Source organism: Colossoma macropomum, unplaced genomic scaffold, assembly GCF_904425465.1.
Source record: "Colossoma macropomum unplaced genomic scaffold, Colossoma_macropomum, whole genome shotgun sequence".
Taxonomy (NCBI): Eukaryota; Metazoa; Chordata; class Actinopteri; order Characiformes; family Serrasalmidae; genus Colossoma; species Colossoma macropomum.
The window spans coordinates 8,680,496-8,707,531 of NW_023494790.1; the positions used below are offsets into that span (position 1 = coordinate 8,680,496).

The 27,036-nt window shown below is 38.1% G+C and overlaps 1 protein-coding gene across 1 annotated transcript in view; it reads right to left on the minus strand.

Moving 5' to 3' along the window:
• The window catches only part of jakmip3 (Janus kinase and microtubule interacting protein 3), an 82,931-nt gene that overhangs the window by 14,500 nt on the left and 41,395 nt on the right, over positions 1–27,036 (minus strand). Inside the window, exons 5-9 of the mRNA XM_036572045.1 lie at positions 15,837–16,028; positions 10,218–10,337; positions 7,638–7,784; positions 3,459–3,590; positions 1,670–1,705 (exon numbers count right to left, since the gene is read on the minus strand). Of these exons, the coding sequence (XP_036427938.1) occupies positions 1,670–1,705; positions 3,459–3,590; positions 7,638–7,784; positions 10,218–10,337; positions 15,837–16,028 (627 nt within the window). The remainder of the gene's footprint in view (positions 1–1,669; positions 1,706–3,458; positions 3,591–7,637; positions 7,785–10,217; positions 10,338–15,836; positions 16,029–27,036) is intronic.

Genomic DNA, 27,036 nt, shown 5'->3' on the forward strand with positions numbered 1-27,036 from the left:
TAACCATTTAATTATGTATAAATTTTGAAAAAAATGGTGGAATTCCCCTTTATGCATTTATTTTGGTAATGTTTAGATGTCACTCTTAGATTAGATGTGCCACGCATTGTTTTCTATGTATTTAGCTACTGTTCTCAAAACCAAAGTCTGCCCTGACCCTATAGCGTTTTTAGATGCAATGTGAAGCACCTCATGGACCTCACTCATATTTAGCAGGCTGAAGATTCTCCACAAGGGGGCAATATTAGCATTTTGATGTTAGTGGGTTTTGTTGCTTGTGGTGTTTTTTAGATGTGATGCAAGGCACCTCATGGAGCTACCCCCCTCCCCCCCACTCCCTCCCTCAGTCTCTCACACATTTAGCAGGCTGAAGGTGGGATATTACTTTTTTGATATTAGGTTTTGGCGCTTCATAAGACTGGTGCTTTGCATCAGTGACACTATGTGTCCTTGTTAGTTGACAAATAATTTTCATTAGATAGTTTGTGGGAACTTGCAGAACAGCAGTATGGAAGAATACAAATAAAGGTGGGCTATTTTATTAAATATTAAATATATATACGAAGAGGTGTCTATAAATAACGGAATTAATATACTGCATGATTTTTTCTTTACATAGAAACGTGCACAAACGCAGTTTAACATGAGGGCATTTTGATGCAAATGTTATTCACCCTTTGAGAAAAGAAAGAAAGAAAGCCTACAACATTCACGCTTCTTATTATCTTGTAGTGAATTAATTACCGGGATATTTTTGTCCTGAAAATGTTGGCATTGTGTAAATGGAGCAGGATAAATAATGAAATATATTCTTGATAGGGTTGCCAAATTAACACTTCATCCCACATTCTTAACGAGTGAAAAGAACTGATAAAGTCCCGGTAAAGAAGTGTTGAAACAGCCCCACAGCACAGCATGGTGTCATATTGAGTTCACAAGGCTATTTTTAACTATGCTGAAGTCTTGTCCAATAGGTTCAACATCTCTCTTGAAAGCAATGCAATTCAGCAGCCTGAGAAATCCATAACTACTGTACATCAATGGTACATGTGCATCAACTGATGAAGCTAAACATCTACCTATCACAAAAGAAAATGTGGTTTTAAGATCATTGTTAGAATTAAACTGATATGCTCAGGTTATCAACACATAAGTGATATATTAAACACTCAGCAAAGTCCAGATGTTAAAAACTACGAGCAGAAATATGTTTAAATACAGCTTAAAAACCGCTGATCAAACCCATCTAAGAATTGTGAGAATGTGGTCCAACTATTCTAATGAGCACAGGAACACAGACAGACAGATGAGCTAGTTTAATAGTTCAGTTATGTATGTATAAGTTAGCTTTTGCACAGTCGTTTTTGCTTGCTATGTTTTAAACTCAAAGAGAACATAGTTTTTTGGTGGGCAGGACAAACCACATCAGCTTTGAGATTGGTGAGGATGCAAGTTTTACCCAATTTCCACCCAGTTTATACAGAAAGGGAAGAATTCTGGCAGAATACTCTGGCCCTTTAGTGGACACTGGAACGTTACTGATAGGGCATATTTTGTATATGTATATTGACTAACTGAATTAGAAAGAAAATACAGAATTAGGCCCCTGGGATTTCCATTTGGCAAAGCTTAAAATACTAGAAGTAAACAATAAGCTTGGCTAACTTACTATTACACTCTTCACGTATCCAGCTGTTTCAAATGCCTGCAAAACAAAAACATTCAGTAACGAGACATCATCCAGATAAAACATTACACAGCCTTTTCATACATAATTTTCTGAATCTTAGATCAATATGAACTACCAATTTTCATTTTTTCTAAATAATTACATTTTCTAAAACGTTACAGAAATGCTTGTGGACACCATGCATTACAGATGTTAATGAAGAGTAAAAAGACAACTGACTTCTAATGTGAATCTAATGTGCATCTAATGTGTATCTATCTGTTCCCACTCCATCTTTGCTGTCAGAACAAAACCTCCTTTCTTTTTCTTTTTTTTTTACATTACTCTGATACATCTAGACATTTAGGCCCAATCCCATTACTTATTTTCACCCCACCCCTTGTTTTTGAGTGTCACCTTGCCCCTTGGAACTGAGTTACAAGAGGTAGTGGTTGAAATCTTCCCTTATGAAATGGAACAACCCTCAAATAAAGAAGATCATTACTTCATTAACAAGCTACTAGTGCTGCTCTGTAGGTGACCCTACCAATCTGCAGTGATGGCAGAGGAGGGTAAAGTTCAGCAATCTCGCTGGTGGTCTTTAGTTAAATTGTGAGCATCATATGCCTTCAAAGAGGGGGGATGCGAAATTATTTATTATCGCCCACCCCTGATTTTCAGTGATATGAAGCCGAAGTATTCTTGTTCAAATTTCCCAGTTCCACCTTAAAGAGTCCAGCAGTTCTGACCCCTGAGGTGCCAAAATGTAACTGCTGCACCATTTAAGGTGGAACGGAAAATTTAGCTGGCTAGCTACTGAGACATCCGTAAACTACAGTGATTTTTTATGCTGGCTATGAGGAAAACGACGATAACACAACGGTCATCGTAATTTTTAACAGAGAAAATTCTCACATTTGTGGGTTTCTTTGGTCGCTTGTGCCATCTTGCTGTTTTTTTTTCTCATAACACTCCGTTTGGAGTGTCCCTCTGAAAAACCTCTGTTTGGAGGGCCATGTAGCCCTAACACTTCACCCTACCCCTCCATCTCAACAACAATTGGTACACCCTACCTCTAGGCGTGAACGCCCAAAATGAAGGGCTAAGGGCTAAGTGGTAGGGGCAAGGGGTGAAATGGGATTGGGCCTTAGTGTCTCTATTTACATGTAATACAATAGGTAGGACTATCCACTTCATCATAAATATGCTAGAGCGATTAATCTGAATCTTATACTATGATGAGTAACAGAGGGCTTGCCTTGTATTAATGTCAAATTCCTGACCAATCAAAAAGCTCCATGTGTATTATATATTGCATTTTAGCTGTTGCAATGTGAAAACAACTGAACCAATGAAAAAAGATACAAAGGCACAAAAAACTCAAACTCTGGTTCAGACATTAACAAATAAACAGCCTAAAAACAGAATTCAGATTTCAGTTGACAATGAATTGGTAAAGCAGAATCCAACCTTGAGATAAAGCCTTTCGTTTTCTACATGTCCTCCTCATTAAACATTCATGTAGAGCCACTGAGTGATATGTTTGTGCTGTTTGCTGGTAATGGCACCATGTTAATGCTCTTCAGTAATAAATTTTACTGGCAGTAACTGCTAATCTGGAAGCGTTCACGCTATTCTGTGTGATTCATTGTAATGTAACGGCTGAATGCAAATAACTGTGTGTGTCACAGTCCAAGTAAGCATGAGGGACGCGTGTATGTGTGTGTGTGTCTGTGAGTGTCGGAATGTGCGGGTGAAATAACAGAGGGCGTTGTTGTCATGGCAATACCTTGGACAGATCATCAATGATGTTCTGCTGTTCGAGGACCTGCAGTCTCAGGAACTCGATCTCTCTCTCCTCCTGGCTCTGGTCCAGGTCGTTTAGAGAGCTCGGCCGGCGCAGCGTCCCCACTTTCTCCCTCTGCCACACACACACACACACACAGCACCCCACAGTTAACTGCTTATTCATGGCACTGTTAACTCAGGCTCAGCCGTTAGCCATCACACACAATGCTGTTAGCTTAGCATGGACCATTAGCCTCTGAAGGCCACACCATTAGATTACAGGCAGACAGACTACCCTGACCTGACCACCATTAACAGATAGTAAGTGATATTATAGACTAAAAGGGACAGTTATTAAAAGCAATTGAGTCTTTCTCAAATCAAATTCAACCTTTCTATTTAATACCTTCTGCTTAGCACTGAGTGAACTGGAGACAATTTTCATTTTTGGTTTACTGGATGTCTCAGTTGAAAGTGGGTGAATTAGGGTTATGGTTAAGTTCTTAAAGGAGCAACATCCTACATTTTTTACATATTTTATTTTTCCCTTGAAGTCTTTCCCTTATGACATTTGTAAGGGTCAAAACAGCCATATTTCATTTCTACATGACTGTTTTAACTCTTACTTGTAGCGTAGTGTCGCACAGCATAGCAGATACGGTCCCAATTGCCGCTATACCACAGAGAATGCCTATAAACGTCAACAGGGTTGCCAACTTCAGTGAGGTAACTGGAGTGAGATTTTCAGGTGGGTGGAGTGAGGCTGGAGTGAGATTATCAGGTGGGTGGAGTGAGGCTGGAGTGAGATTATCAGGTGGGTGGAGTGAGGCTGGAGTGAGATTTTCAGGTGGTTGGAGTGAGGCTGGAGTGAGATTTTCAAGCGTGTATTCACTGTTACTTTGCTTAGAACACTAATTTAACAGCCTCTAGTCATTAGCATGTAGGGCCATCGTTCTTAAACCAGCCCTCAGGGACCCTCAACTCGTCCATGCTTTTGCTCTAACACAGCTCCAGTTGCCTAAACAAAGTCATTACGAACACCAAACCTGGTACAGGCGTGTTGAAGCTGGATAACAGCAAAATGTATTTTAAGGCAGCAGTTTTTGAACTGTTTCTACTGTTGTTGTTGTTCATGGCAGAGACAGTTCAGTGCTGTTTACTATGATTGTGCTTTATATCTTCATAAGTAGGGTGAGATTTTTTCCGAGAAGCATTAAGTAAAGTCATACCATTACATTTTGATGGAAGCAATTAAACAACTGTAATGGATTAACATGTTGAGTAACTGCTGTTGGCAGCAGATGACGGGAATTTGAAATGAAAAGAAACAGGAGTTCAAAGGAGAGCGCTTTCTGAAGCTGCTCCTCGCTCCGGCCTCAAACACAGGACTCTGCTTCTCTCCACAACACTTTCTCTGGGTGTGTGACATAAAAAGGCAGAGCAGCGGGAGATGTGGCCAGTGTCCTATCAACAGGCTACGACACAAACCAATTGGATTTCATCATGCAGAAAGAACATGAAATAGTGTTGGTTGGTTTGCTTCAGATTTCTTTGAACAGCATGAGAGCTTGAGAAAAGACCCAAAATTGTGAGTCTGATGCCAAAACTGTGAGAGCTGGTAACCATGTGTCAAACTCAAGTTCAATAAAACTTTACTTTGTCTGATCTCAGCTAACTAATTCTTCATAAACTCACTGTTTTGAGCTAAAAGATGAGGTGAGAAAGGACTAAGATAGTAAGTAGAGGTAACAGAAGAGTATCGTTTGTTTGTTTGTCTGTTACCTAAAAGACTTTAGAATTACTGCCTCTCTCTGTGTAAGTTTTAAGCCATCTACTGTGCTTCTTGTGGTCTGGTTCAGGGTTTAAATTCAACACAGTAATGGCAAAATGGTGAGTGGCGCGCAGAGAAAATGAACATGTCAATGTCGACTGTCAGCGCTGACGTGCGTACCTTCTTTAAAAGCAATGATTTCAAATTTTTGGACGTCTGGTGTGCAGCAACCTTCAGAATTAAACACTGTGCTTTTCAGACTGATTTATGTAAATGAACTCTGAATTCCTGAGAGGTAATTTGCATGTTTAATGTACATATAACTGCTGTAGACTGAACAGGTGAGTACAGATCACTGTTCAAAATTCTGGAATCACTTGCTGTAATAACAGTTGTTATTCAATAACACCTTACATAGTGTTGACTGAAATGTTATAAACTAGATACCAAAATGTGAATCGCTAGTTTACAATTTAAAGTATAATAAGAAGTTATTATATTTTTTAAAAAAATTGCAAATATATTAAATAATAAACTGTGATTATCTATTTATAATTACTTTATGTCATAAAATTACTTTGAATAGCTATTGGATCACCAAGACTTGGCCAGTTGGTCATTTTTGAATACAAGACAATACAATACATACATTAAATTTATTACAAGTTAATCCTCTCTGCTTTCTGAATTATTATGCAATCATCTACAGCTATGCACATTATCAGCAATTTTGTCATTTCTACAGCTTCTTAAAAATTGTTTGAACCCATAGAACATTAGCATTATATTAGAATCATTTGATACACGTATCTACAACAATATTTGTTTTATGTTATTAAAAATGATGATTCCAATATTTTGCATGGCGATTCCAAACTTTTTTCCAATGGGAGTGTATGTAAATCCACTGGTTTTTATGACATCACATAAACATTAAATTGGAAATGAATTGTTTTTTTTTTTTGGCTTAGTTTCAATGTATGCATAGTAAGAAATGAGCAGAGCATTTTGAAATGTAATAATGTTTACATACCACATCAATGGGAGAAAGGAGGTGAGAAAAATGCGGTTTTCCATTATGTGGGCCCTTGAACACTTACATTTGTCTGGCCCTCCAGAGTCTCCACATAGAGCTTGCTGATGAGTTAATCAGTTCTGTCAGAGCAGAATAACTAGAACAATGCGAGACTTTTACAGAGGATCATTTACAAGGCGTCCTAACCACTTCAATGCTGCTAGAGATCTAGAAAAACGATATCAGTTATGGCTCTGCTGACACAATCAAATTGATACCACTGGGAGAGCTAATTAACTTCTCTCATCAAGAGAAAAGATCAGTGCCTATTATAAGAGGGACAGGCAGGTATTTATAAGCACTGAAACCAATCTTCTGATTTATACACTGTAGATAAAAGAATCTAATGGGTTGGCTGAACACACTAACACTTAATCACTCATAGCTATATTGGGCAACATTAATCATGTTTTGTTTACCTGACATTATGGCTGTGTTACATAATACATCTGAATATCTGTAGTACACACTAAACGGATCGTTTCATTGTAAGTTTTGTTAATGTGCTGGAGAAAAGCAGTCATTATGATGGTGGCTGTGCACCGTAGTTGAAAATGGACAAATATGCTTCACAGCATTAATCCAAATGTGAGAGAAACACAGAGAACAGCAGGTTTGCTAAGTCCTCCTGTTGTAAAGCATTAAAACATAGGAGCTGTAATTTAGAGTACAGCAAAGTCTGACATACTTTACCCTTGAAGTGCAAACATTACACATTTATTTTATGAGGTTCTGCTGTACTCAACAATAGATGACTAGAATATTGCTATAGCTATAACATTGCATACTGTTCTATATTTAGAGTTTAAAATGGATGAGTTGGATTTAATTTCACATAATCTGTGTGGAGATTCAAAGCTTTTAGTATATAATCATGTTTATGGCTGCCAGAACAACAGGGGCAACCAGGCATTTGACCCACTGTTTTTTTTAGGTACTACGATGCCCCACCGTGTTTTGATAGAGTTTAGGCAGCTTATTCTTTTTACCTGGGGACAGGACCGTTCCCAAAACATGAAACCTATGTGATTTTGTGTTTAGTAAGACGGGCAGCTGCTGTTCCACTAGAGTGCTTTTTATTTTTATTATAGACAATTTTTAAAAACCAATAAAAATTGCCCCACTACTTCTGAAAGTGTGGTGCGACCACTGAATCATGTACATAGCAAAATCCAGAGTGCTGAATTAAAACCTAGAGCTCTGAATGAACAGCTACAGTGTTCTTTTAAGTCACGCTTTAAACCCTTTAAACAAATAAACACTGAGTTCCTTCAACACTCTGGATTTTGCTGTGTAAATACTGTTAGATGAAGAATGCTTGATGTGTCTAGTACCATTTCTATGTTCTCCTGTGTGACGAAGCGCAGTTTGTTCTCCATGCGTCTGAAAGCGTGAGCGAGCTCTTCATTCTTTCGACTCAGGCGCCTGTTTTTATCCAGGAGGGGCTTATACTGGCTCTCCGCCTCACGAAGACGCTTCAGCTGTAGACAACATACATAGACATACATGAAATACATACACACATGTCTTGAATACATGAAAAAGCATTAAAAATGCATAGTATCCCCACTATCTAAACAGAAAACTGCCAAAAAGGCTTTTTTTGCAATGTTATTGAATAAGCACGTTTGGTTCCCTAAAAAAAAACCTTTAAATGGATAGTTTTTAGAGAACCATTTTTGCAAGCAAGTTGAAGAACCTTTCTAAAGTTGAAAGAACCTCTGCATAAGCTAAAGGCTTTAGAAAGAATCCTTAAATTGGAAACTTTGGAAACATTGTGTGAAGCTTTTTTAAACTTAAGAAAAGTTCTTAAGTTCTTTTAGGGAACTACTTTTGGCTCTGTAAAACCTTTTAATGGATGGTTCTGTGGAGAACCATTTTTCATAAAGGGATTACAGAACGTTTCTAAAGGTTAAAGAACCATCAAATAATGTAAAGGCTCAAGAAAGAACCTTTAAATTGGTATAGAACCTTAACATTATGTGGAGGTTCTTTAAACCTTTAAAAGCTGTGTAATTATCAGATGTGTAAGCAAAGCACTTCACGTATGTTAACTTTAATGCTAATGTTCATTTTAATGCAGGTCAGATGTAATATTTCTAGTACATAATCATAACATCAACCTACTTTAAAGTATCTATAGCTCTGAGTATGTAACTGTAACAGATTTGCAGCAGTGTGAACAGAGTTGTGTTGTCTGGCAGTTTTTCTGAAGCTTGTACAGTTCAGGTTTAAAATCAGACAATTCCTATTGATCTCTCGCTCTGTCTGGACTGAAGGAGGAAAAAGTGATCAACTATCAGTTTCATCACTCTGAGAATCCACTAGCATTTACAGGAAAGCTGTCACTATCACATAACACTTACGAGGACACAACTGTCCATCTGTATATTATATATTACAGAACGCAAAATCAGCAGAAAGTCTATCAGCAGGTGGAGATGCATTTATGTTAGGTCTGTCTAAAAAAAACAAAAAACCCTTCAACATAAACATCTTTTTGATGTTGAATTCACACAAGTGCATGGAAAAATTACTATTTATAAATTAACCACATTGAAAATTTGTTAATAATTTCTGTTCTTCTTTGTTTCATTTCTGTTTGGAGAGCAGAGCACAGACAAAAGAATCTCATATCAGAGTTGATAAGAACAACCACACTGTAAAATCATGCTTGTGACATATTTATAATCTAAAGAGCCGCGTTTAAAATCTGTGACACTGACGTGTTGAACACAAACGCTGATGGACAGATTTACTAAAAGAGATCTACAGTAAAAGAGGTGCTAACCATCAACAGTCTACTGACATTTTGCCGCTGGTGGGGGTGGCCAATTAGCGGCTCATCTACTAATAACTTCCATACGAATGAACACAAGCACAATTTTGTAATTAGTGTATGAGCAGCACAATATAAAGCTCTGTTTGACTCACATGCTTTTTGTATGAAACCCAGTTCTGCCAGGTAGGAGGGAAAAAGCTTTTCATCCTTCTCAGTTTGTGGTTCAAATTGTGACTCACTGGGTCATAATAATGACTTTCCTGAAATTTTTTACATTGTTTACATTAATCGAAAAAAATAAGTTATTTCAACATAAGTCAGAAATTCGAGGAAATAAGTAATAATTTTGACTTTATAAAAACATTCATTTTCAGCTGGACTGATGGGCTGAACTTGAGTGCTGTGCTGAGTGCTTGGAAATCATGTGACATTATAATCACTGAGTGTCTCCTGGTCTTTTGGGAACTAAACACTTCTGACAAAGTGTGCAAAGTCACCATGCACACAAAGTAACCACTAGCTATAGTAATGCAGGGATTGCAGAGACAAAATAGTTTCAATACGTGTTTTTAACAGATGTTTGAAACTTTCTCTTAAAACACTGAATATAGTAAAATATACCCGCCAAATTAGAAAACAACCGTTCAAAACAGGCATAAAATACTGCACAGTCAGCATCTGAGCCTTGTTTAATGGGAGCAGGCGCTTCATCATCATAATCTTATCCCAGTAATTTGTGCTTTGAGAGGAAAAATTCCATAAAAAAGTGCAAAATAGCAAAACAGGACTGCTGTGCCTGTTGAGTGAATTGACTGTTGCTTTTTAAATGCAAAATTCAGGTTTATGACGCTATAAAACGCTAGTAAATCTGCCCCCATGAGATTCTTTGTGTGTTCTGGTGTTTATTTTTATTACAGTCATGCTTTCCCTGATTTGTTCTCAAAAAAGAGAACAGTTCAACTAAACACTGTGATGTTTAGATAACAGTGTGCATCAAAAAACACCTAAAATCTTGCAAATTGATAACCTTCTGCTTTCTTAACTCAGTCCTCAGCGATGCTAACTCTATACTTACACATAGCATCAATTCAGCTTTCTGTTTGATTTTCTATTTACTGGAGGAGTTGCTTACCAGCTCATTGCGTTCCTCTGAGAGCAGAGCATTGCGGTCCTCCAGCTTGCGAATGATGGCGCTTAGCTCAGCGATTTTCAGCTGGAAACGGCGAGCGTCCTTCTCATCCAACTGCTGCACCTGCAACACAAACCAACTGCAGAAAACTGGGGAGCAAACCACTGGAGTTCCATCTCAGCGCCGACAACTGCGGTCTGGACTCAAGCTCTCCACAACTCTTCAAGAGAGGAGACAAACTTAAGAGTTTTCCAGTCTAAATATGAATCTTTTTTATATTCAGGACTGTCAAGCATACGGCAGATATAAAAGAGACCGCTGCTTTGAAACTGTGAAACAGGGATAAGATCTGCGCAAGAGCTCTGTAACATACTGATCACTTTTCTTGTCTCTTTCAAGACTATGTATCTATAAGGAAGACATAAAGAATCAGGAGGAAGAAATAAGGAATAGTCACTTCAAGTCACTTATAATAACAAAAAGAACAATAACTTTGAAAGTAAAATTACAGTCTGGTAGGTTAGTGATGAAGCCTATCTTCTGTATTGCTTCTCAGCAGAAAGATTTATGGGCTTTACAGTGTCTTGAAGGCCAGGGAACAAGTAAAAGTAGCAAATTGAAGAGTAAAAGGACAGAGCATGTTATTAAACAATCGGAATGGGTCAAATCTAGCATGGCCAGTCTCTAATGGCACTGCATAAACTTTAATTGTGCATATTACCACTGTTTCTTTACTCACTTCAATACAGTGCTGTGCAAAAGTCAGAGACCAGTCATCATTTATTTAACAGCCATTAAGTACAAGTTACTAATTATTCAATGTCAGGAAAAAAGCAGAATTCATATATTTAACAGAAAATTGCCTCAAGAGAAAAGAGGCCTCAACAACCAAAGATAGTATCACATTTTCAGTATCTAATGTGTCCACAACTTTCCTTTATTACAGCTTCCATTCTTTTCAGAAGATTCACTTTCAGCTTTTCAAACAAATCAGCAAAGGTATTTTTCCACACCTCCAAAGTTCAGTCTTAGAAGTTGGTTGTATTTTCTGCTTCTCACAACACAATGATGTTGAGGTCTGGACCTTGGGTGGCCAGTCCATTGATCTGAGGACACCGGCGTCTTCTTTGTTTGATTTGCAAATATTCCTTTTCTCAGTAACAACTTCTTGACAGCTACACATCCTTTCAGAGCCCACGGGGTTGAGTTGTCGTCTGACAGAAAACACCTGTGGGTTTAGTGTTTTAGATCTGAAGTAAGACTCGAGCTTGATTTTCTCCTCTCTGTCAAAGGTGAAAGCTTTAAGTGCTGTTTATCTGATGGTGAAAGTTTGGGTGGTGTACCAAGTCTTTTCACTTTACCTTTCACTTTCATTACACGAGTGGATTGTTTTATATCATATCTCCTCAGAAGTATCTCCTGAAAAATTAGTAATTTGCGTTTAATGGCCGTTTTGGATGGGAAATGAAATAAATGAGGGTAGCGACTGACTTTCTGCGCAATAATCAATAAATACATCAATGTATTTGAATACATATATTAATTTAAATAATGATCGAATAAGCCCAACCAAAAAAAAGAGCAAAAACAGCATCACAGCACACAGTGAGAGAGCATAATCTGTATCTGACAGCACTGAAAGGCCACCGGGAACAAATCCATTGTCACCTGTCTGCTGTGAAAGAAATAAATAAATGGATAAAATAGAAAAAAGCAGCCAACTATTGCTTTAAATAACATCACATTCACAATACGTTCACAAAATGGCCCAGCTAATGTGCAGCGTGTCAAATCTGTGTAAATGTGTGAATATTAAAGCCTGCCTCTGTATTAGGGATGTGGGTGTGTGCACATCTGCAGGCGTGTATAAGATGCTCAGTATGTGTGTGAGGTTGGTGTATAAGTGAAGAAGTGTGCATGCATATTCTCACAGCACCAAATTGGTGATGTTCATGTTGTTAGCGCTCTCCAGCATGTGTGAAAAGCCTGGAGCTGTTCTATACTGGAGACAAGATGGTGGAAAAAAGCAGCTTTAGATTAACACAGCCCACCATACTTACAAATAACGAAAGAACCAAGCTGGGAATTCACTCATCTTTAAAGAAAGCAAATAATCACATATAGGGTGGACTGCGGTAAATGTTTTTACACATATTACAATCTTGACACATACACATACATATATATATATATATATATATATATATATATATATATATATATATATATATATATATATATATATATATATATATATCACTGCTGTTGGAACAAAACCCTTTATCTCCATTTTTGTCGTTTTTCCGTTTTGACGTAATTTGAAAATGCCTGTTACCCTTTACATTGTGTGTAAATTTCTTGCTGCATGGACCAAAAGAATTGGCCGAAAATGACATGGGAAAAAGTCTGGTTCCATTAACTTACATTAAAAGCAAAGAAGGTTTTTTCCTTCTCCTGTAAAGTTATCATTTTGGAGATACAAAGTTTTGTTCTAACAACAGCAATACATAGTAATAGAGTAGAGGAGAATAACAGAGTAGTTCAGCATCCTAGTTAGCTGCACAATATGGACAAAATACCACATTGCAATTATATTGCTACATGCTACAAATGCAATACATCTTCCAACATTTAAAACACATCAGTGAACCCTTGATATGATGTGGTTGATTACTTTTGGCCAACACTATTTGCTTGTTAGATGTTTGTTATGTTTGGAAAATGCCTTGATTCATTCAAACACGCATACAATGGCTGTGATTGGTCAGAATGGCCACAGCATAGTTTGAGGGTTAATTGTACATTAAAAACCACTGCAGTATTGTGATAATGATTAATAAATGCTACACCGTGCAGCCCTAATATATCTAAATCAATTATAACACAAAGATAAATGTCATTAGGCCTGCATTCAGTGACAGAATATCAAATATTGAATCAAAGACTTAAAGAAAACCTTAAGAGGTCCATATTCAGTAGGTGCAGGAGACAATATATGATAGAAACTGTAATCGTGTGTTTAATTGAGACAGAGAGCGAATTATAGGTAGCGTGAGTTGGGGATATCTAAAGGGAAGATATCAAGCAAAATATAGTGAGATGCATGAGTTAGGAAACCTCTCAGTCAGGAGGGAGGCAGTGGGATATGCAGGTGCAAGAAGTTCAAGGATTAAGGCCCAATCCCGTTTCATTCCTTGCCCGTACCACTCAGCCCTTAGCCCTCCGTTTTGCGTGTTCATGTCTAGGGGTAGGGTGTCCCACTATTTGTTGAGGTAGAGGAGCAAAGTGTTAGGGCTACATGGCACTCCAAAGGGAGGTTTTTCAGAGGCAAACTCCAAATGTAGTGTTATGAGAAAAAAAAGAAAAGATGGCTGCCCAAGCAACCAAAGAAACCCACAAATGTGAGGATTTTCTCCATTAAAAAATGCGATAACGATTGTATTATCTTAGTTTAATGTTTCAGTGTATTATCGTCCTTTTCTTCATAACAAGCATGATTATGTCTCAGTAGCTAGCTAGCTGAATTTCCTGTTTCACCTTAAATTGGCATCAGAACTGCTGCACCATTTAAAGTTGAACAGGAAAATTCGAACAAGAAGCTGGCGAATAGCTGACTTCAGCTTCATGTCAATGAAGAATTAGGGGTGCGCAACAATCCCCCTTTAAAGGCATATGATGCCCTAAATATAACTAAAACTTTTTTTATTTGAGGGTCCCATTTCATTGGGGAAGATTTTAACCACTAACCCTTGTAACTCACTTCTGAGGGGCAAGGTGACACTCAAAAATTAGGGGTAGGGGTAAAAATAAGAAATGGGATTGGGCTTTAGACTTGAACTTATGTCTTCACAACCTGACATTATGGAATTATGGAAACATGCAGTCTCCGGAACCAGAGTAAGATTGAATCATTTACAATTCATTTATTAAAGTTATCAATCATGTGCGCTTGCCCTGCTGTAAATGTTCTGAAGGAATTTCCTAAGAAATAATGTAACCACACTTCACATTTCTCACTAAACTAAACATGCCAGTAAACCAGCAGTGTCTGCAACTACATAAAATTAGATATAACAATATAAAGCTTTTTTACAAACATCATCATGGACTCTCAGTTTTGCGATAACCTTTCTAGAGTGTTCTGACTAATGTAATTCCTCTATTTAAGTAGATCTTATCTCACAGGTCTAAATATACCACTGGCTGAGTGATGTTGTGCTTGCAATGTATACAAAAGAAGAGGATATTAAATGTGTCCTGCGTTGGGGGTTAAGGACAAACAGAATCCATTCATGCGCCATTCATGCTTTATGTTATTCAAAGGGAATTTCTTGGAAACTGGTGTCAAAGAGTTCACAGTAAAGAGAAACATACCAAAGGTCTTCCTTAGAAAAACACAGAATCTGAACATGCCAGTGAAAAGCATCAACAGAAATATAAGTCCAAAGAATCGAGACAAAGCAGTAACTGTGTATTTTATGAGGAGCAACTTGCAAGTCAAGTATAAAGCAACTACTAACAGTGAAGCCAGCAATGAAGCAAAAAGCAAAAGAAGAGGCAAGCATTCTACCCTAAACTACTATAAAGTGTGAAGTGGAGAATGTAGCGGCTCTCATAATGTTTCACTTTAGTGCTGAACAGCCAAAGCAGGTTGTGATGAAAGTTGCCCCTATATGCTGCTGTGTCCTTTTTTAAAACCCAGTATGATGCCAGAGCAACAACAACAATTCAAAGTCTCCAACAAACTCCAAATGTCCCACAAATGTCCCATGATGTCCCACACCATGACTGTTCGAGGCTGCACGGATCTCCCAAACTGACACTATTTCATTTGGTTTGACATCCCATGCATCTCACAGCCAGCACCCAGTTAAAATCTGTCGTTTGTTGGAGAAATGTTGGGTTGGTGAACTTTGGCTCTTAAATCACTAAATCAGTGTCATGTCTGTTCCAAGATGCTTTATGTGGTATTTTGACTAAAAACATTGATCTGTCCATGCTTCACAGACAAAAATGTCTTTTTGCAGCTGTTGCGACGTTGGACAAGCTTCAAAGAACATTGGCAAAAATCAAATTCAGCTCATTCAATTCATTCAATTCAAACTCCTTGTGTAGAGTAGCTACACATAACATTAAGCTTCCAGTTTAAAAGGCTGTGCTACACATTGTTGCTGTAGCTATTCAAAGCTAGGAAGATCAGAAACAATGAGCATTAGCACAATTATACAAAAAAGGTACAATCTATCCTGATCAGTGGCTTTCTACAAAAAAAAGAGTGAGAATAAATAATGCACTCCAAATTAAGGTATGCTGACAAAAGCTGAGAACCTTCTATTAAGCTATAAGGGATTTTTGCTGAGATTTTATAAAGCTTCTCCCGCTTTGCAACAGTTCCTTTGAAAGTATTGATTTGAGGGCAGAGCATGGTTAGATCAACTCCTGACTGAGTCGTTCAAGGTAAAAAGACTCTGAGTAGTAGATAGGTGCAACCTTCAGCAGCGATTCAGAAACATATCTGTGTAAAACTAGGACGAGTGCCGGTGGGCGCAGTCAGGCAGCAGAGAAGCAGGAGCGAGGTTAGACAGGCGAGTGAGGTTAGGCGGGTGAGTGAGGATTGCTTACAGTGTTAGCTGTGCTCTCTGCTGTGTCTCCTGCACCGGCTGAATTGGGGCCCTCTCTCTTGGGGCTGAGCAGATTCAGTTGGTCGGTTACGGCCTGCTTCTGCTGCTGCAGCCGCTGTGCATGGCTCGCCTGCACCCCCAACTCTTTCTCCAGACTGACCACAGTCCGCTCTTTAACCTTTATCTCATCCATCTACAGGACAGAACACAGCACAGTCTCACATACACGCACACAAACACTGGGGATGCACCGATATGGTATTTCTGGGCTGCTAGCGATAACCGATAACACATTATTGTGTGCGATTTTGATATCAACAACTGATTTTTAAAACAAGTTCACATCATAATACAACTGTAGTCAGCATAAAATACCAGTACTTGAACTGTCCAATCACTATGTAGGTAGTCTTTACGGTCCATCATAAAACGTCAGGGAGAAAATAAAGTTGACAGATCAAATAATTAAATAAGTGCGTTTTGAGCACGTTGCCAAAGACACACTGTTAAGGTCATTATTGAGAGGTCAGAGTTAGTACAACTATAACTAGGCTGACTACCCTAGCTGGCATAGCTAGTACCAGAAACAATAAGAAAATACCCGTTCTAAGTGTTACCTCGACAAACTAACATTTTGACATAACAACTCTGCACCGGGTACTTCTACTGCTAGCATTAGCACGTCAGCTCACCTGTCTAGATTAAAAACCTATTTTAGCGATCAGCATTTGTTGTATTTGCTGTATTTTTGTTTTGTTATACATCAGATTTTGTCCTATATTGTCCTTTTAAATGTGTTCTCCTTACTAGTTCTCCTACTTTGGGTTGAAATGTGCTTCATAACTAAATACTTACTTACTTACTTACTTACTAAACTCATTAGTCTGATAGCACCAGAATATCCATATTAGTCAGATGCATGTCTGTTAGTCTGATAGCACCAGAATATCCATATTAGTCAGATGCATGTCTGTTAGTCTGATAGCACCAGAATATCCATATTAGTCAGAATGCATGTCCCTACACAAACATGACATTTATTGTAAACACAGAGTGGCATTCCTGCCTGGATAGGGAATGAAGCTTCCAGTCTTCCATGTGAGGGGTGATCTTATCCACTATGCTACCCCCCACCGAGTTAGTTAAAGCCCCTGCTTTCAAATGTTAATTGATATATATTCCTTTAAGCTCCACCTGGAGTTTGTTAATGCCCATTTATTGATTGCACAGTTTTTGTTGGCCATCCTCAACCCTTCAACAGTGACTTTCATTCCATATATATCAAAGTGCACTGTATATATATCAAAGTTCATTGTATATATATATATATATATCAAAGTTCATTAAATATTTCCTGTTTGGCTTGCCATAATATACATATATATCACTCTGAGCTGTGCAGCCATGTCAGATCACATAATGAACGCCAGGGCATCTCTCTGGCAACATAAATGACCTGGTCATCAGTGTAGTTCAGCCTTAAAGGTTTAATGTTGAAGAAAACGAGCCCCATGAAAGAAAACAGACAACTTTGCTCTTCTTCATTGGTCTCTGAATGCTGAGTAAAAAAGTGCAAAATGGAGCACAAGCTGTCTGAGGGTCATTTTAGAGATCTGATGACATTTTGCAGCTAATGTTTGAGATATCAAGATTTCATCTTACGACAGGTGGATCACAGACATATTGTGACCGACATTTAAAAGTTTACCACTAACATTATATCCGTAATCTGTGGCTAGCTAACTAACTGCTGGACACTGTAGGGAAATTTGTTCTGTGCCTCACTGTGCGTCACGCCTGCAAAGTACAACTGACAATTGTGGGAAACGCTGTGAGCCGTAACGTTGGAAGGGTAGTTAACGTATCATTTTATTCCTACAGTTAAGGTGGACCACTAGCTAACACGTTCTCCTGAGGCAAGTAGGAAGCAGCGTAATAAACCTTCATAACAAGAACCATAACACATTTAGAAAAGCTTAAATAAGCCCCTTGCTGGGACTGTTGGCTGGGACAGATCTCACATCACTTATGCCAAATTAAGTCCTACCCAACTCCAAACAAACAGAAGAAAATAGCATAAAACAACCAACCAACATCATTCCTTCTCTGCCAGTTCATAGTAAAACCATTACAAAACTATAGACAATAGAAGAAAATTACAAAATTGAGTAGATTTAAGAGTAATTCCCACCACTAGAGACTACAAGTGCACCAGTGGCTGACATACCGCACACATTTAAAGGAAATTTCCACCATTTTGTTTTTCTAATTTCAGCATAATTGAGTAGTTAAGTTGTAAACAAAGTCATTCAGTGTGGTTTGATATTAAATGCTTCGTTCTAGACAAACTTACCATGTGAATTGTTCACTATGATGGTGATGGGAACCAGATGTCTGAAGCTCCTTCACAGAAAGTTCTTACATGAAATGGTTACAAAACTGCTGCCTGATACCGGAGACAATGTGTTCCAACAGTTTTGAAATAGCCACTTGGCCTAAAATGCATCTTTTAACATATATTCATGATGTAGTGGGACATGCAGGGTATCATAATGTAAAATAGTACATAACGAAAACTTGTCTTTTCAGATTTACCACTCTTTTATCCTTGCAAGCATACAAAAACTCAGAGAACTCTTGTCGGTTCACTGGTCATTTTTGATAGTAAATAAGATATCTTTATATCACAGATGTCAGATAGATATATATTTTGAGCTGGTCAAAACACTGTGAATTACTTTGTTTACATCTGAATGATTGTATTATGCAGAAATTATGAAAAATTGGTAGATTCCCCTTTAACAAACACATACATGCACAGACTGCTCCAGACTGCATACTCCTGAACCTTTACCCCCTCCATCTGCAGAACAGGACACAGTACAATCACACACACACACACACACCACACAAGCATGCACACACACACACACACACACACACACACCACACATGCATGCACACACACACACACACACACACACACACACACAAGGAGTCCAGGCTCCAAGACTGCCCCCAGTCCGCTCATTAACCTTTATCACATCCATCTACGCAGCAGAACATAGAACAGCATCCCTAACACACACACACCCACCCACCCACACACACACACACACACCCACACACAAGCCCCAAACATGTGCCGTAATCTGCCCAGATAATGTGGTCACCATGACAACCACAGACACAAGCCAGTGAGGAGCCCCACCCATTTTAATGGGCAACAGCAACAAGACAGAGCTTTGCATGTTAATTAGATTTTACTGTGTAACCTGTAAATGAGATCAAAATTTTTTTTTAATTCAATTTCTAGGAAAACAAAAAAAACATCTTATTTGCAGCACAATGAGGTCAGCCCAGGAATCCTGTCGATGCTTGGGAGAAGAAAGAAAAGTGGAAATTAAATTTTAAGAGCACCGACGGAGGCAGGGGTGAGCAATACGATGATATTTATCACTATTATGATTAGGCTGATATCTGATATTTTTCTGCCAATGCCGATACATAAACATTCATAAAATACAAAAATTGAGATTATCATTACAGAGAAATAAAACTGTTTAATAGTTATTTAATGAATTAATTTCAAATCCCTCTTAAATCTATTTACATAATGATTATTTATCTCATACAGTTTGTATCTCTGTAAACTTATTTTCTTGTTTTGTGTATTGTGTGTTTGTGTTTTTATTAAAACAGTTTAGTTTACTCTGGTTTAGTTTAATATGTGTTTTTTTTTTTTTTTGTTAATGTTTCCTTGTGATTTTTATTTTTGTCTATGTGACAAGTATTAATTATTTTAATATTAACAGCAACCTGCCCAGGGACTGCGGAAGAAAATGAGTCACCTGGCTAAATCTAGCATACTTTCATTACGAAATAGTTATGTTGATTAATGTGTATATTGCCTGTCAAATAAACAAATAAAGCAAGTAAAGTATTTCTGTAGGGGTACAAATGCAGTAAATTGAAGCCCAGCGTCATGTTACCAAATATCAATTTAAAATATTGGTCAAATTTAAACATCTGTCTGATGCTGATACTTTTTTTTTACTTCTTATTTCTTCTTACTTCTTACTACTTATCTGTTGATACTGACATGATGTCTGATATCATTATACATCCCTATTAAATAGACTGTTTAATTGGATTTTACACAGTTCAGTATGTGAAAGACATTTTGTCACATTTTGTCACATATTTAATTACATTACATTGGTTCAGCATTCTTTTTTTGTGTTTTCCAAACTTACTGAACCTCAAAAAAGTATTTCTGACACTATATTTTTGCCATATCACCCACCCCGAGACTGAAGTTTGGCTCTGAATCAAAGTCATACGTAATGGAATGGTATGAAAATTACTTGTCAATCCAAATTCACAGTTTTCAATTAAAAACAATTCATAAAAATTTCAGCACAATTATTAAATTCATAGACTCGTTACTGTACTTCTCGTATTTCTTTAAAACACCAAAAAATGAACTAGAATTTAAATAAATATCAAATGATGACCAGCACCACTACTGTTTACGTTCCATATCATAATGTAAACATGTGCTATTCTGGCATGTGCTTTGTTGGTAGACTGAAGCAAACAGCTGTCTACTTCCACTATGACTTTTAAGAAAGACGGCAAATGTACACGCTTATCAGAATTATTAAAAAAATTGAATATGATAAATATGATTATAATTGGGATCTATACTGTGGTATATCATTAAAACTAGTAGTCACCCCATCCCCAGTCACATGACACAAATGCGACAAAGAAGCAAAATTCACAGGGAGGAAACTTCACAGTCACACAGCCAAGAGAAAATCACTTACTCTGAGCAGTGTGAAAATCTCCAGCTTAGAGGGAAGCAGACATTTTAGCCCCTGCAGCACACGGTCAGACTAGCTATGATGGGCTGATCCCACTGCGCATGAGTCTGCATGTGTATCTCAGTCCCAAAGAAAGACAGCCAGACATATCCCCACATATCCACATCTCCAGACTCACTGATCTCCTTCAGCGAGAGTCTGCTGCTGCTACAAGTCGAGCAAAACTGAAGAATTCAGCTTTGTCTCTTCCTTTTTCCTCAAACGTCTGCAGACACGCAAGCACACACAAACATGCTGGCACTCACAGTGTCCCCAGTGGTCCATTAGATTTGGGTGGTTAATGATATTCAGTTCCCCTGGAGTGAGAGCGATCAGCCATAATCTTAATTTGACATTCTTCTCACATTTGCACATGCAAAGAAAATCTTTAGCCTGACCTTTCACAAATTACAGCTCTCACAAGATAGATTATTCACAGAAGGCCTTCAGCAACATCTGCAGGGTGGCGTCCAAGACTTTGATTTAAAAAGGGGATCATTACAGCCCATTCTGTGCAAAAATGCAGTCATCTTGGAGGCTGTTACATACTGTATACCCTTAATATGACCTCTGATAACTTATGCATATATTCAACTGTTTAAGCCATAATAAGGAAAAGAGACTCATTTATAAAATCTTTAATATTGCCTGAGAAAATCATATTTATAAAACATTAAAACTGGCATAAATGTGATAAATTGTGATTTTATGTCTTTCACTGTGTTGCGTTAACCATTAACCATTGTAGGGGGAAATGGGGGGAGGACCACCCTAAGAATAATAACAACAATGAAACAGCAGCAAATTCTGTTTTTTACACCACAACGATCTAAATTATAACAGAGACAAGAGACTGTCCTTTCATTTATTTCATTTCCAGTCGAAAAAGCCGTTACGTACAACCAGGAAAAAAGCAAAAAAACATACATTTAATAGAAAACAACACCAAAACCTCCAATATCAAATCTGTCAGTAATTAATTAGTCCATTCTTTACTTTTGTGCACCTACTGCCACTTTAACTCTTCCAATCTTCCATTTTTTAGACCATCCAGTTACAGCTGTGTCCTCCCACCAAAAGCTGTTCCCGAAGCAGTCATTGGCATTGTTCTCCTTCAAAAACACACTATCAATCACACAACCTTAAACACTTAAACACACCTTAGCTGCCTTTAAATTTCTTTCTCATGTGCACTGAAGGATGAAAGCAAAATAAAACAGAGTTTCCAAAACTGTTCAAAAGTTCAAAACACTATTAAAAGATGTAGAGAAAGTGAGACTCCATCAGTGCAGGACCTGGTTGACCACCAAAACCCCATCAGATAAACAGCACTTAAAGCTTTCATCTTTGAGAGAGAGGAGAAAATCAAGCTGCTTCAGATCTGAAAACATCCACAGGTGTTCAACCCTCCACTGTGAGAAGACAACTCAGCGCGATGGGTCTGAAAGGATGTGTAGCTGTCAAGAAGCTCTTACTGAGAAAAAAGAAAAAGATAAAGAAGAGCTTTTGCTCTAGAAAAGTGAAAGTGAACAACTGATAAGTGGAGTAAGGTTTTATGGACTTATTTTACTGGGTTTACTTGGGATTAACTTGGATCATGATAAGTAGAAAATGCAACCAATGAGACTGAACTTTGGAGGGGTGGAAAAATCTGTGCAGATTTCTTTAAAAAGCAGAAAGCAAGTCTCCTGAAGTCTCCAGAAGCTAGCTGCCCAGAGCTGAGCATGTAACTGTGTATCTGACCAGCCAATCAAGCAATTAAGAACTGATTCCTAGTTGCTGTTTCAAATAATTTTAGAGAAGGATTCCTCATGAAATCCAGATATGAATACATTACTGTCACGTATCAACATTTACTGCAAAGACAGTTTGAAGGAGTTTAGTCAGCATCCCCCAGGCACTATGTCACAAGACAAAACAAGCTCTGCATTGAGATTAGTGGTCATGTGACTTGGCAACTTCTGAGTGTGGCTGTCAATGATGTCCTCAGTCAAGAAATCACAGTCAGCCACAGAATGACAGAATGAAGGCCACAGTGTGGGATAAGTATACTCTACATAGTTGGGAAATATTGGTGGGAATACTGTAAAATGTATAAAACATACGGTACTATATATACTATATCCTGTATATACTGTACTATATATATATATATATATATATATATGTATACACTATGTAAAATATATAGGAGTTTGATGAATAAAAATATAATATCCGAAGACATTTTCAGAACACATGATATACAAAACTTTCATAACCACTTTCAATCTTCTGGAGTTTAATAATCAATAGTGTTAATGTTGGGAACAGATATAATACACCAGTAAAACAGTAGTGCAACATGCTATCAGAAAGTACACTGTACAACTTTCCACATGGTACGCCTGGTTCCTTTTACTCTCTTGGACAGTCGGCATTGTTGGGATTCATACTCTCAATCTCCTAGCAATTTAAAACAGACATGCAGTTGATCAGTGTACTTTAAGTACTCACAGTACTCATACGGTCACAATGTCCAAAGCCAAGCATCACCTAAAGGGCTATAAAGCCCCTTAGCTTTGGACTGTAGAGCAGTGGCACTGTGTCTTATAAAGAGAAGGAGCTCCATCCACTACCTTTGGGATGAGTAGGCGATCCAGAACTAATCATTCAACATCAGTAGCTGATGTCACTAATGCTCTTGGGGCTGAATATGATCAGATCCTCACAGCAAAGTTCCAGCACCTAGTGTAAAGCCTTCACAGAAGAGCAGAGGCTGTTACTGCATTTCGGAAGAAATATTAGATAAGCAGATGTCTATAAACTTTTGGACATACTGTGTAGTTAGACCAGCAAGAGATTGACAGTCACTTCTGATGTTATTACTGGAGATCATAAATCACACTTTATGGACTTCTTACAAAAATAGTGTTAGTGTGTTGTTTTTGCTGTCCCAGAAGTAATGGATGAAATTCATGCAATAAGAGAATAAATCTCCATCTCACTTTCTGTGTAGTATGGGTGTATGTTTCCTCTCTCTCTCTCTCTCTGATGTGAAAAATGATTCATCCTCTCCTCAGGTGACTCATAGTGCCACACCCAGTGTAGGAGTTACAGTGATCAGAGCATCCTGGGGGTAGTCTATTTACGCAAGTGAATGTTTGCGTGTGAGGGAGGGAGAGGGAGAAGGAGAGAGGAAGGCAGGAAGAGAAAGAGAGAGAAAGAGAGAGAGAGAGAGAAACAGTGACAGAGAGAGATAGAGACAGAGAAACAGAGGCAGAGAGAGACAGAGTGAGAGAGACTGAGAGACAGAAAGAGAAAGAGACAGAGAGAGGCAGAATGAAAGAAAGAAAGAGAAACAGAAAGACAGAGAGAGAGAGAGAGACAGAAGGAGAGAGAGAGAGTTTCTTGACAGATCAAATCGATTTCTCTCTCCGTGCTCTGTGTGAACAGTGTTCTCTCTGATGAAGCTCTGAATGGCCCGACAACCCTTTGACAGCACAAACTGAAGACCTACCAAACTGCAGCCAGGCGCCAGCACTGCCTAGCAACCCACTGTACTCCACACATCCATCTTATCTGGAGCTGCACTGCACTCTGAGCTGTGTGGATCAGCAGTGCAGCACAGGCTGGCCTTAGTCCAGCTAGCAGAGGCACCAGTACTCAGCAGCACTCTCTTTATGTGGAGAGGAGGAGTTCACTATTTTTCATCCTCTTAAAGAAAGATTTCTTTTTTCTTTGTAATTTCCAGTGTTGTTTCTAAAAGACATCAGTGCTTGCAGTGATTGGAAAACTGGCACAAGTCATTTTCTTAGAAGACATAAAATAACTAAAAGAGAATATAAGCAAAAGTGCAATATCTATATAAAAGTAAACAAAACATGTAAACTATAAGGTTACACCTTAACATTAAATGAGCTGAGCATTACAAGTTAATTTACCATCTGATCTTGTGATTGTTTATGAAGTGTGCCTCTGATGTTCTGGCTGAAATGAGTGTGAGGGGAATTTCTAATGTGGCTTAAACATTCCTAGCAAACTACGGAATCCACAACCAAATAGAGGTGGTCTCCACAACCTAATAGAGGTGGACTCCACAACCTAATAGAGGTGAACTCTACAACCTAATAGAGGTGAACTCTACAAGTGAATAGAGGTGGATCCACAAATGGATTGAGGTGGACTCCACAACCAAATAGAGGTGGAGTCTGCAACCAAATAGAAGTGTAATACACAACATAATAGAGATGGACTTCACAACCAAATAGAAGTGGACTCCTCAACCAAATAGAGGTGGAGTCCACGATTGAAGAGAGGTGGACTCTACAGGTGAATAAATTGGTGGCTACTAACATCCCTACAGAGCAAGCTATTTGTTCAGCCAATCAGAATCAGCTCTTAGCAGCTACTTAAATCCTGTGGAGAGAAGCAGCTGATGAAACTCATGTTTTCTCCACAAGGCTGAAGATGGCTTCCTATTCACCAACTTCTTATTAAAGTTTAAATAAGAAAAGAAAGGTATCTGATCTTCGCAATAACAGCACACTTTCACCATCTAAGGCATCCATTTTTTCCAGTTTCAAGAGTGGTGCAGTAGATCTTTTTATGATTATTACTTATAAATAATATAAGAATATCATCGATTAAACAGAACTATAGAAACCATTCCTGTGTCACCAATTTTATACCATGAAATCTAACTGTATTCCATTCACAGTGCGAACCATCTCGTAACCCCATGCTGGAAAAAATGAATATTAACATGCATAGACACCTCCACTCAGAATACACTTATGTCTATTTGAAATAACTTAACAACTCAATGTAATTTGAGAATTTAAGCGTGCAGTTTGCATGACACTATTTAGTGGGGTAAAAGCTACTTTAGCCTCATAGCTCGTGTTCAACTAAAGAAACAAACTTCAGACACCAATCAATCGTCTTGGCTGTTTGACTACTTTGTGGTTAAGGGAAAAACTGAATAATTTTATTCTGAACGTTTCCTTTGCATCCCTTTTTAAACTTGACAGAACTACACAAATTCCTCCAACGAATAATAACTGCAGGGTAAGAATAAGCTGCTTTCTGCAACCCTGCTGAGCTGTGGTTTCAGTAAAGGCAGGGATGCACTACCGTAATCCAGTAAGAGCTCGTCCAGCAGCTAGTCTCTAATTGACATCTCAGCGTCTGAGACGGTGGAGTTTCTCTTTCAGGTGTCGGACTGCATCATCCGTCTCACAGAGTAATCCCGTCACGCCTTTCATTTGTGAACTCGCTGCTATTCATCGGCCTTTAAACACGACTCATTCACATTCAACCATGCTCGATTAGCATGTACTATGTCTGCAAATGGAGACAATGGGTTGTACGTCCCACGGAGGAACAATTTCAGAATATTTCATCACTTTATCATCGTTTCAGGCAAGATGTTTCACATTACGCCAAATCTCAAGAATCAGAAGCGGATTTTATTAGAAAGCACACTGAGGCAATTAAGAAAACACCTGTAATATGTATTTGTATTGCAAGGAACAACTGCATGGATCAGAAAAAAAAAACTGATTTAGACCAACTGACCTATCTACGCTCCGCAATTTTTACAGCAGGCTGACCAAAATCCCGTTCACCCTACCGAGAGAATTGTTGTCAAAATACTTACACTTAAAGTGAGTTAAATTATTTCCAGTGATATTGTTAAATATGAGAGGACACACTGTTAGACTGGCTGTGGTTTCTGTCACATTATCTCACCCTGCATTAAAGCTATAGCAAGCATCCACGATTACATCATCTTCTAACATTGTAGCCACTTTAAATTCACAGAGATCTAAACATTTCCCCCACTGGCTCAAAAAGCCAGTCAACTTTTTGGTTAGTCAGCAGGGGTGGAAAATAAGAAACTACATTAAAAACGTACTCTCTTTACTGTACTTCTGTACATTTTTCCCTAATGGTACCTTTAGGAGTGAAATTAAATCAGAGTACTTTTACCAGCTAATTTTTAATGAAATACTTAAAAATCTTTAGTAACATTACAGAGTAAAAATAGATTATGAGTGTTTCGGCTCCTAAGTCAATTAGAACAAAGCCCAGTTCAATTTAAAAGACCCAATCAAAGCCAATCAAAACACAGTAAAACAGCAGGTTCTAGCTGCAAAAAAACACTTCAGTCCTGATAAGTTCAGAAAAAAGCTTAGCGAGAGACAGAAAGGGGAGAACATTACCAGCACACACAAGGAAAATACTTTATCCAAATGGTCGTCATTGTAAAATTAATTAAAAAAAGGTGTTATTATCAGCTGCCAAATCTGCCTCTCGAAACCTGCTGATATCTCCACTTTGCACAACTGA